This window comes from Poecilia formosa, unplaced genomic scaffold, assembly GCF_000485575.1.
Source record: "Poecilia formosa unplaced genomic scaffold, Poecilia_formosa-5.1.2 Scaffold64, whole genome shotgun sequence".
NCBI classification, from domain to species: Eukaryota; Metazoa; Chordata; class Actinopteri; order Cyprinodontiformes; family Poeciliidae; genus Poecilia; species Poecilia formosa.
In genome coordinates, this window is record NW_006800003.1 from 2,329,591 (window position 1) to 2,342,458 (window position 12,868).

General features: G+C 39.7%; 1 protein-coding gene across 2 annotated transcripts in view; it reads left to right on the top strand.

The window, feature by feature from the left end:
- Positions 1 to 12,868, top strand: part of dok6 (docking protein 6) — a 59,525-nt gene that overhangs the window by 31,421 nt on the left and 15,236 nt on the right. For both annotated transcript variants that reach the window (XM_007554620.2, XM_007554619.2), the window contains exons 3-5: positions 6,744 to 6,858; positions 9,792 to 9,911; positions 12,676 to 12,865. In XM_007554620.2, the coding sequence (XP_007554682.1) occupies positions 6,744 to 6,858; positions 9,792 to 9,911; positions 12,676 to 12,865 (425 nt within the window). The remainder of the gene's footprint in view (positions 1 to 6,743; positions 6,859 to 9,791; positions 9,912 to 12,675; positions 12,866 to 12,868) is intronic.

Here is a 12,868-nt window from a genome sequence, read left to right on the forward strand (position 1 = left end):
TCCATCTTTGTATCTCATTGGGAGCATGAAGCTGTGCAGCTGCAATAAAATAACTACCTAGCATAACCATTTTTGCCAAATTATGGGTTAAACGTCTCACAGTCCACATCATTAGCCTTTCCTAAACTCTTAAATGGGCATCGCTTCATTTATTTTATTTTTTTTTTTAAGTTTTTGTTATCCCTGTTGCCTGTGGATCTCTGTTAAACCACACTTTTCCCTTCCACTTAACTGCCAATCATATGCTTGAAAAGCAGCTTCTTTAGCAAAGATCTTCCTGTGATTTTATATGCCACAGCGTAGCATCCCTGTCTTACTGCAAACTGTAATTTTAAGTTGGTCTTATGCAATATGCAACCTTCCTAAGGAGCAAAAGTTTGAGATTTTATTAGTTTTACGTTGATAATCAAATGAACAGAAATGAATTCATGAAAAATGTCACCTTACATTGACGAATACGTTTCACATGTAATGCACCTATACTGACGTTGGACAATACCAAGTAACTGAAATAAGACTTTTTTACTCACAAAACATGGGTTTAGTTTACGTGAGGACATGAAAGTGGCATTTTTATGATTTTCTTATTTCATATGAGTATGCATATTTTGGACCAAACATACCAAACAAATATTTGGTCCAAAAGAAAGAAAACAGATCAAAGAGAAAGAGACCAAAAATATAGTATGGTTAAAGTAAATCATTGTTTACATCAACACTTCAATATAAGCAACTATACTATAAAAAAGTACACCTTAGATAGTGATTCCTAAGAAAATAAAAACAAAGTAAAGCATGCTGTCTAGATTATATGTTTCTTCATTGATAGTTTTTGAATGTGCAAACCTCAGACAGTCAAATCTGCAGTTTTGTTTGGAGTGGTGTCGTCTATTATGCTGATGATACTGATCCATTCAATATTCGGGAAGCTGCATCATGTAGCAATTACACAGCCATGAAATTAAGTATTGATATTCTACAAAGTATGATCTGTATTGATTCCGAAATGCTTTGACCTTTTCGTCCGTTGCCATCATTAGATAACCGTCTCTATTTGAGTCTTTGTTAATGTTAGCAGCGTCTGCTGCTTCCCTGCAGCACGCTGTGGGTGCAGGTGGTGCTAATAGGACGTCGGATGCGAATGCCTGTCTGTCCGACGCCGTCTTCTCAAGTACATAAAGCTCCTCAGGCAGCTGCCTCTGGCAAAAAAAAAAAAAAGTCCAAATGTCTCTGACACAGACATGCAGAGCATAATTACCAGGCAACAGCCAAGAGTTTCATTTTGCAATTTGGCAAACTGTTCAAATTAATCAGCGTCGAGTGATAACATCAGCTGAGACCATCCTTGCCAACAAGTGAGTAACAACATTTAAGCTTAAGATTTGTTATCTTTGAAAAAACACAAGCAAGAAATCCCTTTTCTTAATTTTATATTTGTCTATATATTCTTTGTAATGGTGTTTCTCTCCGTACATGTAAAATTATAATGCACACGGCTTACTCCATTCCAAATCATTTCAGCACATCTCAAAATATCAGTGTTCAAAATCTAGCCGTGACTTAATTTTTTCTTAACAAATTCAAACATTTACTGGATAAATAGAAATTCTTCTTCAACATTAAATCTTTTTAGGTATTAACATGTATTCGAACTTTCAGTGTTATTCGAAGCATGCAAACACATCTTTTGGCCCGTTGGATGATAGTTCTCCTGTTTCTTCAACATTTCTCTTCAATTTCCAAGCATTTTGGATCATGTTGGCATAGCTCCGTATCACATTCTCCTCTCTCGTGTCAACATTTTCATTAAATCACACCATTTCTTAGAGTCGTGTTTTACTAAACATCTCATTTTAGTCAGTTTTTTTCAGTTAGCAATGAACCGTCATTAAACCAACACTGGCTGCCTCCCACCTTAAATAAGGCACCACCTGTTTTTTTTTTATGTTGTTTGTTTTTTGTTTTTTTTTAATTGAATGAAAGCTCTCACTGGTCTAGTTTTCTGTTACTCTGTTACATCTATTAGTAAATCATATGCCACATGGAAAAACATTTTCCACCAAAAAAATATGCTGATCTGGTTATTAATATTGTACTGCTTTTATTGTGGGCACAACCGGAGCACTAGACTGTTTTAAGCATGCAGTGGGAAACCTGTTTTCATCTTTGCATTACAATTCTGTCCAGTGATATCAGATGATGAAGTTAAGGATCTATTAAGGCACATTTTGGGACTTTATCTTGTCCTCCAGGCCTTTCCTCCTCTCTTTGAAAAGTAGTAATCCTCCATATAATATCTCTCTCCGCACCTCGTAAGCCCCTTGAAATGCACCAATTATGATTCATTATCCCGGTAAGTGAGGATGATTTTAAAGGAGCAGCGCCGTGAACAATGTTTTATCCTAATGAGAGGAGATAAGAGGAGATAATGGAGGACTGCGGAGTAAACTTTGTGGCTGTAGTTTGTGGAGGCAATTCAGTTCTTTCTTCTCTCCCGTGATAATGAGGCAAATTGGTGAGGTTTTCTTTTCCAGTTTTGACTTTATCTGTGTCTATTGATGTAGCTGCAAGCCATCTTGATGTTTTGATCCACTCTGTTTGCACCATTTGCTGCCACAGTATCAGTCGTGTATTGTGAATTAGATATATCTCTGCCTACTGCATCATGCTGTCACACGAAGCGGCCCGTGCGGCTGTAAACCGCCCCGCTCTGAGGCGCCGCATGCATCCACGCCGTAGTGAGCGATGGGCGCGCGCATGCACCGCTGAACCTGGTAATGCATTGCCACCGAGATCCAGAAAAGGGTCCCGTCTCGGGGCTTCATTCAACGCTGCAGTGCTGTGGGTGGGAAATAGGCTGCACTGGTGGCTGATTTACACAATCAACACAAAGGGGATTAGATTTTTTATTTATTTTTTTTCCCATTCACATTTTTTTTTCCTTCCCCCTCTCTCTCTCTCTCTTTTTCATTCTGCAGCATTCTCTCTCTGCAGATCACTGGTCCATGCTTTAAAAGAGATCCTGCATATTTTTGGGTGTATTTTTAGCTTCCTGTGGAGTTGTTTTTGAGGCCTCTTGAGCTCTGGCTTGAGTCAGCTACTGCGAAAATGTCAAGCTGCATTGGAGCACCAGTGGATAGATTGATTGCATATTTGTCCTATTAAGAATAATGCAATAAGGCATGGTCGGATTTAGTCACGTATTGAGAGGTTTAGATTCTACATCCAACTCTGGATGGGGAACAAATGAAGAGACCACTGCACCGAATCCCATCGAAAACCTCATGGTTGTACTGATTTCTGAACTCTTCCTGAGTTAGAACAGTAGTATTATAGTTTCTAAATGAACATGAACTTGTTTTCTTTGCATTGTTTGAGGTCTGAAAACGCTGCATCTTTTTTGTGATTTTGACAATTTCTCATTTTCTGCAAATAAATTCAACACTTTTGCTTGGAATTTGAGAGACTTCTTGTCAGTAGTTCATAGAATAAAAGAACGATGTTCATTTTAGCCAAACATATACCTATAAAAAGTAAAATCATGAGTCTTAGTTTTTTTCCAGAGCTCTATAAGTTATTGAGCAAAATGGTTTTATTTTTTAAACAGGATTTAAAAATGTGTAATGTAAGAGAGGTGCTTGTGCACAGGGGAAGTTGTCTTATTCAGTAGAGTAGAAACGAATGAGTTAGTTTTCTTTATGCTTCAACCTGGACGTGGAAACAGCAACCAATTATTCTACAGACTTTAGTGGTCTAATCGGAGTGCGCAGAGTTAAAGGACCGCTGGTGTAACTACCTCATTTAAAGGTAAAAATAAAATGAACAATAAAATCCTAAAATGAAGTCTAAAATGCACAGTCATTGCAAAACGAGCTGGCATAGAAGTAATGGTCTTGTTAGTGTGTGCTAGTTACGCTTTACTGCAGCATTTTAGACCAATTGAAGCAGATCAATCTGCAACTGTCCAATATCACCATAAAAACTACTGCAATAGTCCAGGTAGGTTGAGATGAAGGCAAGCATGATGGGGGTTTTTTAGGCGTCTTAACCTTGCAATTATTCTTAACTCAGAAAAGGCATCTTTAAGGAGATCATTTATCTTTTCATATTTAATCTGTTGTCCATAACTTTGAGGTGCTTTTTAATAATTTACACGAATGGAACATATGAAATGCAAATAACATTGGTCTGAGGTCTGATCTCCGACGTATGCCACATGATAGGTGAGATTTAAGTAAGAAAATTATGGAAACAATTGAAACACCTGCCAGGAATTTAGATCGCGAAGAAATACAAATGTTCCTTTGCTGCTGCATGCGTATAAATGCTTTATTAAATTTTTTAACTACTCTCTGCAGTTACCAGGTTCATTGCAAGATATACCAAGTTGTTCTCTCCTTTATCTGTCATCAGTACATCAGTAGCAATTAAATGTTCATTGCTTAACCTGAGGGAAAACGTCTAATGAATTTGATGCATTCTAAAAACAGACCAGTAAAAGTGGTTGTTTTATATGTTTTTTTTGTTTGTTTGTTTGTTGTTTTTTTTTACCCCAAAGCTTTTGGAAATAAACAGTTGCTTTGAGATTCCAATATTTAGCCCTGTTTCTTTTTTTTTTCTTTTTTTTTTTTTCTCCACACATCTGACATTGAAATCCCACAGCCCAAAAACACCCAGTAGGATGCTGCTGCACAACATTAATCATTCTGGAGGTTATCCAAGAGACATAGTAACCCTGGACAGGTCACTGGTCCATCACAGGCCCAACACAGTCACAGGAGACACATTCTGAAACTCACTCTTAAGGTCGGTTTAGAAGTGCCAATTCACTTGACATGGAAGTTATTGGACTGCAGGGGAAAGCTGGAGAAGTCAAGCAGGCATGGAGACAGCATGCAAACCGAGTCATTCTTGCTGCGATTTTAATCATGACTGCAGAGTTTGATAATCGTGCATTAATCATCGGTAAAAAGCATTTTAAAAAAATGACTTGTCGTTGACTTGAAAGTTACTGTAAATGATTGTTTAGAGCTTGACAACTCAAACAGTTTTACTCTTGCCAAGGCTTGCTATGTGGCAGGAATAAGAGTTTTATGCAAAACGTCTGAACTACTTAATCACTAAACATCAAGAACAATGTTGTGCACAAGACTGATTCCCTTGAAAACAAAAATAAATTGAATGCAGGAAATAAAATAATAAAAAAAGAAGTTAAATTGTTAAATAGAGAAAATAAGTCAAATGCAAAAAAAACCAAAAAAAACACTTGACTACATTTTCTTATCACAATATGAAACAAGGTAGGTTATAAAAAGGTTTGAAACGGTTTCAGAGCTGAAAGTGATACCTTGCTCACCTAACGATACCCTGAAACACACAACTGTATGTTTCAGCCAAACTGTCACCTTTAGATGAAAATAAATTGGTTAAGATGTTCAGGAATAACCCAGGAACCACCAAAGCCCAAATCCTACCATTTACTAGAAACTGCTACATCATTAGTGTCGCTGTCCTAATGCAAGTTTTGCATCATCAACCGAAGTAATCAGGAAAGAAGCCACTGCTCCAAAATTAATACCTTTGAGGTGAAGCAGAAATTCTCTGCTTCTTATATGGACAAATGATTTCAGTTCAGACGAGACAATGATGTGTTTTTTTTTGTTTTTTTTTTGGCTACTACAACTAAAACCTGAACCCAGCCTAGAGTGGCAACGGGACGTTGATCCCACACATACACTGTTTCTGGAATGAAAAAAAAAAACTTTTTGTTGATTACAGAAAATTCTAAATCTTGCTTTTGAAATTCATTGGAGATGTTGTTCCAATAGTTAACCCCCGGAAAAGAACCGTTCAAATGGATCTCGAATAGCTGAAAAATGTATTTCTAGTTGTATAAACTGAGTATGTGTGGATAGGACAAACCACACAAAATTGCAGCTTGAGTTTGAAAAAAAACAAAAAAAAAAACAGAGGTTTGTAGAAATCCCTCAGCTGGGCCTGAACGTTGAGCACTGGCTACCTAACTGTAGAGAGAAATTCATTACATGTCACCCCATCGAACAAAGAAATGTGTAGTCCAAATACGGGGTGTGTGTGTGTGCAATAGGGTCTTTAACCTTTAGCAGTCAAGCTTTACTGTATGGGCAATGAGCCCAGCTAATTCATTTGTAACAGTTTGGCAAGAGGCCTGTAGTTAGAACACAATAGACTACATTAATGTAATGGGCCTTATCTGCTGGAGACGGCGAGTATCAGGAAGGCTGTTGAATGAAATGTCCAGTCAATGCTGGTGATATTCAATAAAAAAGTTATCTCCTCCCTTTTTTCCATTCACTACGAGCCACCTGGTGAAGTGATTTTAGATTCTCATCATTGGTTTCCTCTGTATTAACTGGAAGAGTATTTTCAAGGAGGTGCACAACGATGAGGGTTGCCTTGTACGCCGCAAGCCTCTGCAGCTGCATATTAAACACCATACAGGAGTGTGAGCGGCTAGCTGGCGTGTGTGATTTCTCCCTGTTTTAAATGAGATTTTTAAGCCTCATAAAATTGCTTGGTGTGATTTGTTCTTTAGGATCACCTCCTCTGTTTAAGTTTACGGCTCTGCATCGTCGTCATTAACTCCCCGCTGCACTTTCAGCAAAAGCTGTGGAGGATACCAATTAAGCCGCGCCGTTATTGCTGCAGTGTTCATTCATGTGCCGCCGCCGCCGCTGCTGCTTTTCTCTCCCTGACTTCTGTAGATCACCGAGCTCCACAACATCAAGAACGTCACGCGGATGCCACGGGAGACAAAGAAGCACGCCGTCGCCATCATCTTCTGCGATGACACGTCCAAGACGTTTGCCTGCGAGTCAGGTGAGTTGTCCTTTTTTTTGTGCACAAATCTAATTGGTTGCTTTCAACCACAGTAGGAGGAAATAAGGGGAGAAAAGGTATTTTGTTTATCTCCTGAAGATGTTATGTTATGGTAATTTGGTTTTGGGGAAAAACAAAAAAAACAACAGGTGTGGTAGAAGAATGAAGCATGTCGGGTCAAAAAAAAAAAAAGAGAAACAGAAGTGATGGAGGCTGTGGTGGATCTGAGTTTAGCCAAGTGATGCTCATTTGCCGCCATATTAAGAGGTTGGGAGATGGGTTCTGAAATATTGATTTTCATTGTGCAGGTCTGAAAACCAATATTGGGCATAATTTGTGGTGTTTTTTCAACCCCGTTATGCACTGTAACAATAGAGATTGCATCTAGTGCGATGGGTGGAAAGCCTAAAAAAAAACCTCCAGACCTTCCCAAGCAAGTTGAAATAGCTTTATTGAAGCCTAAAGCTGGGCAAAGAAAATGAATCCATGTATTTTATTGTGCTGTTTCACGCTAAGCTGATTTGTGGAGTTGGGTTCCCTGGCTTTACAAGGGATATGGATCTAATTCATGAATGTGTTTTTTTCTTTTTCCCCATCCAAATCGGAACGGTTTATTTTTGTTTTGCCTTCAGATGTTACGGATTGCTCCTTGCAGAACTTTTAAACGCCATAGTTAACCAGTAGTAGCGAAATCGCAGAACTGACGTCCAACCAAATACAGATACAGATATTTTTCACACCATTGAGTATCGACAAACTCTCAAACTAGAACACACATCACCATTGGAGTGTTATTTGGTTAAACAAGTAGCAACAGCTGTGTTGAATTTAAGCTATTTGTGTTCCAGGTGGTTCTGAAGTGAAACAAAAGTTGAATAACTAGAGAAAGCACCGTTAGCCGTTGCGTACGGTGCATTCACTGATCACAAAAGATTTGTCAGACTGGTTGAGCTGAAAATCAGAAATGACATTTCCCCCCAGCTTTTACACATCATAGAATTAAAAAAAGGTAAACTTGCATTGCATAAGAACTCACTTCATAGGATCCTAATTTGTCCTGCTGCCTTGCAATATCTAATGGCGTGTTAATGCAGCGATGAATATTAACAAGCACTGCGCTGCTGTTTAAATACATCACTTAAATATGCATGAATAAAAAAAGTTTTTGTTGCATGTTTTATTTAGGAAAAAAAAAAGACTGTTTAGCAGTTATAAATCTCCCCCTATTATGTTACTTTTAAAACACAAAACCTTTGTTGCGTCCTCCCAAGCAGCGTGCTGTCAATGAGGCACGGAACGGAGCGAGCGGAAAAAAATAAAATAAAAAAATAATCGCGCATTTTTGACAGCTCTGGGTGCAACTGTCAAATATGCACATAAAGAAAGATGAGAGTGTGACCTTGAGTTATGACTACCATTGAGAATGTCAGCTCCTTAAATTCCACCGAGGAGTTGCCTCTCTGACAGATATGAATGCGAGCAGATATACATATTGTATCCGTCTGTGTAATGACTGCTGCTCTGCTGCCGCAAAAACAAAAAAAAAAAAGTAAACCGTCTCCCGATTCGGTTCGTGCATACCTGACTCTGGCTTGCCGCGTGTTTGCAAACACTCATTAAAACAAAAAGCGGCGCCGTTTTCTTTCTCCCCTCCTTCACTCACCTACACATGCACACGTGTCTTTCTGCCGTGTCTCCTGACGCGCTACACGTAGCGCAGCCTGGACGCCGCTGTGCTGATGAAGTGTTTGTTTGGCTGATTTTCCACTCAGTGGCCTTAAAAAAAAAAAAAAAAAAANAAAAAAAAAAAAAAAAAAAAGTGTGGGAGTTTAGAAACACTTAAAGGCCACAGCGAGGGGAGTTAATGAAAGCACGAGGAAAGAGCTGAATTGCCGGAGCCGCCGTGTTTTCTGCTTCCTCCTGTGTGTGAATAAAGTGCTTCGGATAGCAGCCGACCTTTCCTTAACCCTTCTGTCCAATCTGCATTTTCCGGTTGATCTAACAAACAGGCTGTTGCATAACGCCGCCATTTACGTCAAATGCTCTCCAGTGATTGGATGCCTCTCACACCCGTTCCGTAAGCTTTTGATCTGTATTGATTGACGGAAATAAAAACGGGTCAGTAACGGGTACAGTGCCACACTTCCAGTTCCTCTTAGACCTTCCACACATATATTTTTTTTTCATTTCTTTAATCCAAAACTTACTAGGATTTGATATGTTAGGCCATCACAAAGTAGCACATAATTGTGACATAGAAACTGTTTGTAGTTCAACCTTGTGAATATTTTGTAGAAGCATTTTCTGCTTTAATTGTAGCTACAAGTTTTTTGTATGGCACCCACAACTTTGCACATCTGCAAAACATCGTCACTGCCACAGATTCTCAAATGGATTTAGGTCTGCACTTTGACTGGGCCATTTCAACACGTGTTCAAAATGATGCAAGGTATTAGAATTACGAATTGTGTATGTTTTTGTACACAGATTAAAAGGTTGCACAGTTAATGGTTGTTCTGTCATCAGAATCTTCTGCCTGAGCTGTGGATCTCTGCAGCACCTCCAGAGTTACTGGCTTCTCCTCGGATGTTTGGCTGATTACAAATTGAGACCATTATCAGTTTTTCCTCCCTTAATAGAGAAAAAGCCACTGAAATATCAGACACAGACTTTGAGATTGGAATATTGGAACCATTTTTTTTAGTGATTGGCTTCAGATTTTATGTATAAATTATCCACCAGTGAATGATGGCTGTAGCTGTTTTTTTTTTTTTCATGCATCACTTTATAATGAATACTCACTCAAGGGTTTCATGTTTGTATGAAAGCACCCTGAGGTTGGACCCACACGTTGTTATAATCTTATAAAAAAATATATATATATATATACAGTCTGACATACAACTGCACTGACTCTTTACTGCTGTGTGCAGAGCTGGACGCCGAGGAATGGTGCAAGCTGCTGTGCGTGGAGTGCCTGGGTACCCGTCTCAACGACATCAGCCTCGGAGAGCCGGACCTGTTAGCAGCGGGAGTGCAGCGGGAGCAGAATGGTGAGTGCCCAATTAGTCCCAGCTAACACACGCAGCTATTCGGGGTCAATCCCTCTCAATCAGCCCTCCTCCAAGCACTTATCTGTTGCGCATGCGGCCTGTTTGCGTTAAAGCAGCCGAGACTTCAGAGGGTTAGGGGAGTGAAGCGGACAATGTCCAATTAGGCTCTGCTAATAAGGGCCATTTTTGTCAATATTTGATTTCAAGTCCCCTGTTGGAGAGTTTTGTCGTATGAGCTCACTATCCTCCAGCTTTGGGCTTCAGAGGTTTGTTTTGATGTGGGATGTTAAAGGAAACCTGCGCGCGTGTGTGCGTGTGTGTGTGTGGAAGTACAGGTCACAGGCTCTGGCAGGGGCTCTGTTCCAGGCCTAATGAGAAGTGCTGTGCATTACTGGCTTCCCTCGTAATGAAGCTTGTCATAGAGATGGATGAGATTATGGCTCCTAAAGCCGTGCGAAATAAATGTGCCTCTACACATATTCCACTCTCAGGAAATGGGAATATAAAAAAAAAGAGGAGGCGCTATCGCGGAGCAGCTCATTCACTGTGTATAATTTGTAAAGTTGTGAAGGAAATTGAAAAGGCAACAGTCCAAACGGAGCAGTTTAGAGTTTTTAAAAGACCGAGTAATTGAAAAAAAAGGAGAAGGAAAAAAAAAACTTGCTTTCATTTTGATGGATTTCATTTCCCTGCAGCTACGAAGCGAAATTGTGCTCCTCAACTATACTTGGCCTCTTTTATGTAAGATATCAGAGTGCAAGGTTTTGACTACAAACCCCTCTTTGGTTCGTTCAAATAAAGCGTTCAAGCAGCGCAAGATTGAAGCACCCTGAACCGAACCGGCACATTTCTGCTGCTGCTTTGAGTGAACGCAACAAAACTCCAGCTTGTCGTTTAAACTCTCGATGCCTCCTGAACAGCAGGGGGCAGAGTTTATTTTTCCAAACCCCTAGGGTTAGTGAATGCCTAGGGAACATAGATCATGATATTGTCTATAAGTAGGGTGCTATGTTTCTGCTTTCTGGATGGAGAATTAATTGACAAATAAAAGTAGATTCTGGAAGATTTTGAATTCAAGAATCGCCTGGAACGAAAAAGAAAGAAAAAAAAAAAGTTTTTATGTCCAGACCTTATTCCTGCTCACCTTGTTTAAATGATCAATTTGTTCCTTCCTGATTTCCTTCCTTCATTCCCATCTCTTCTTTCCTTGTCTCTTTTGTTACTTTTCTTTCCCCTTCCTCTTTCTTTCTCTTTATTCTTTTTCTTGGGCCCTCACTTGTTTCCCTCATTATGTCTTTGCTCCTTTCTGTCTTTTCTTCCCTTCTTTCCTCATGACCTTCCTCTCTTCCACCTGTCTTTCCTTTGCTCGTCCTTCATCCTATCCTTCCTTGTGTTTTGCCTTTCTGTCTTCTGTACTTTCTTCCTCCCTTGTTTCCTACATTGCTTTTTTCTTCTCTCTGATAGTTTTTTTTTTCTCTCTCTCAGTTTGCAGTTCTTGCTGTGTCATTATGATGTGACAAAGTTACAATTTCACGACGAAGAAGAGCACCAAACCCAGTTGAGGAATTTCTTAGCCCTTCCTCATAACCTGGAGGAAAGATTCTCCTCTTAAAAGTGGTTCAAAAATTATTTATTTAGGCAATTAATTCAAAACTTTGATTTTAGATCAGCTTCTACAAGCTCCTACGTCATAGGAAAGTGTGTATTTAAAGAGGTTTGCATTGGGAAAAACAAGCGATTTTAATAGGTGAAACCCATCATTAGTGACTGTTTTGAAGCTCAGACTATATAATTATGCAATAGGAAGGGAATTAAGTCACTTCAGCAAAAACACCTGGGCGACATGCCAGAGCAAGTTGATAAATTTGCAGTTGAAATCAGATATTTACATATTTTGTAAAATCAGTTTTTAGTGTTTGGTGGAATTGCCGCTTCAACTTGCGTGACTAGGGTCAGATGATCCGGTGTCCTTCCATCAGGTTCTCATAATAGTTTGCTGGAGTTTGATCCATTCCTCCTCACCTGAACCGGTGCAACAGTGTGGGCGCCCACACACATTTTCAAAAGTTTACTCTGATACTGAGATCAAGACTTCAAGATATCCACTCCAAAACACTGACTTCATTGTCCTTGGGCTTATTGTCCATTTGGAAGATCCACTGCTACCCGCGCTTCAACTTCCTGGTTGATAATTTAAGATGCTGCTTCAATATTTCCACATCATGTCATTTACCCATTCAGTGAACTATTTTTTTTTTTTTAAGTTCATAACCACACAACATGAGGTCCCCACACTCATGCTTCATAGTTCAGATGGTGTTCTCAAGATGGCAGCCTTTCCTCTCTTTTCCTCCAACAGCACCAAACACTTCAGCCTTAGTTTCAACAAACCACAGGACACTTTTTTTTTTTTTCCAAAAACAAACGTCCCAAATGCATTTGAAAAATTTAATCTGGCTTTTCATATTTGGAGTAATGGCTTCCTTCTTGCTGAATAGCCTTTCACACCATGTTGGTACAGGACTCTTTTCACTTCACATTGACATGGTGTTCTTGTTTGTGTGTAATTGTGTGATTAGGTGAATGTGTCGCCTTCAGGCATCTGGAAATTGCTTAAAGGCATAAGGCAAAAGACCAGAGACGCTCCGATCACAGTTTAGCGGGCCGATGCCAATTTCTGTTTGTTGCAAAGCGGTTTCTCTGATTGAACTTTAACTGTGGCGTTCAAAACGTGGATTTTCTATTTCATTTTGTTTATCTTCAGAGCGCTTCAACGTGTACCTCATGCCCACGCCGAACCTGGACATCTACGGGGAGTGCACCATGCAGATCACCCACGAAAACATCTACCTGTGGGATATTCACAATGCCCGCCTCAAGCTCGTCATGTGGCCCCTCAGCTCCCTGCGCAGATACGGCCGGGACTCCACCTGGTTCACGTTTGAGTCCGGAAGGTG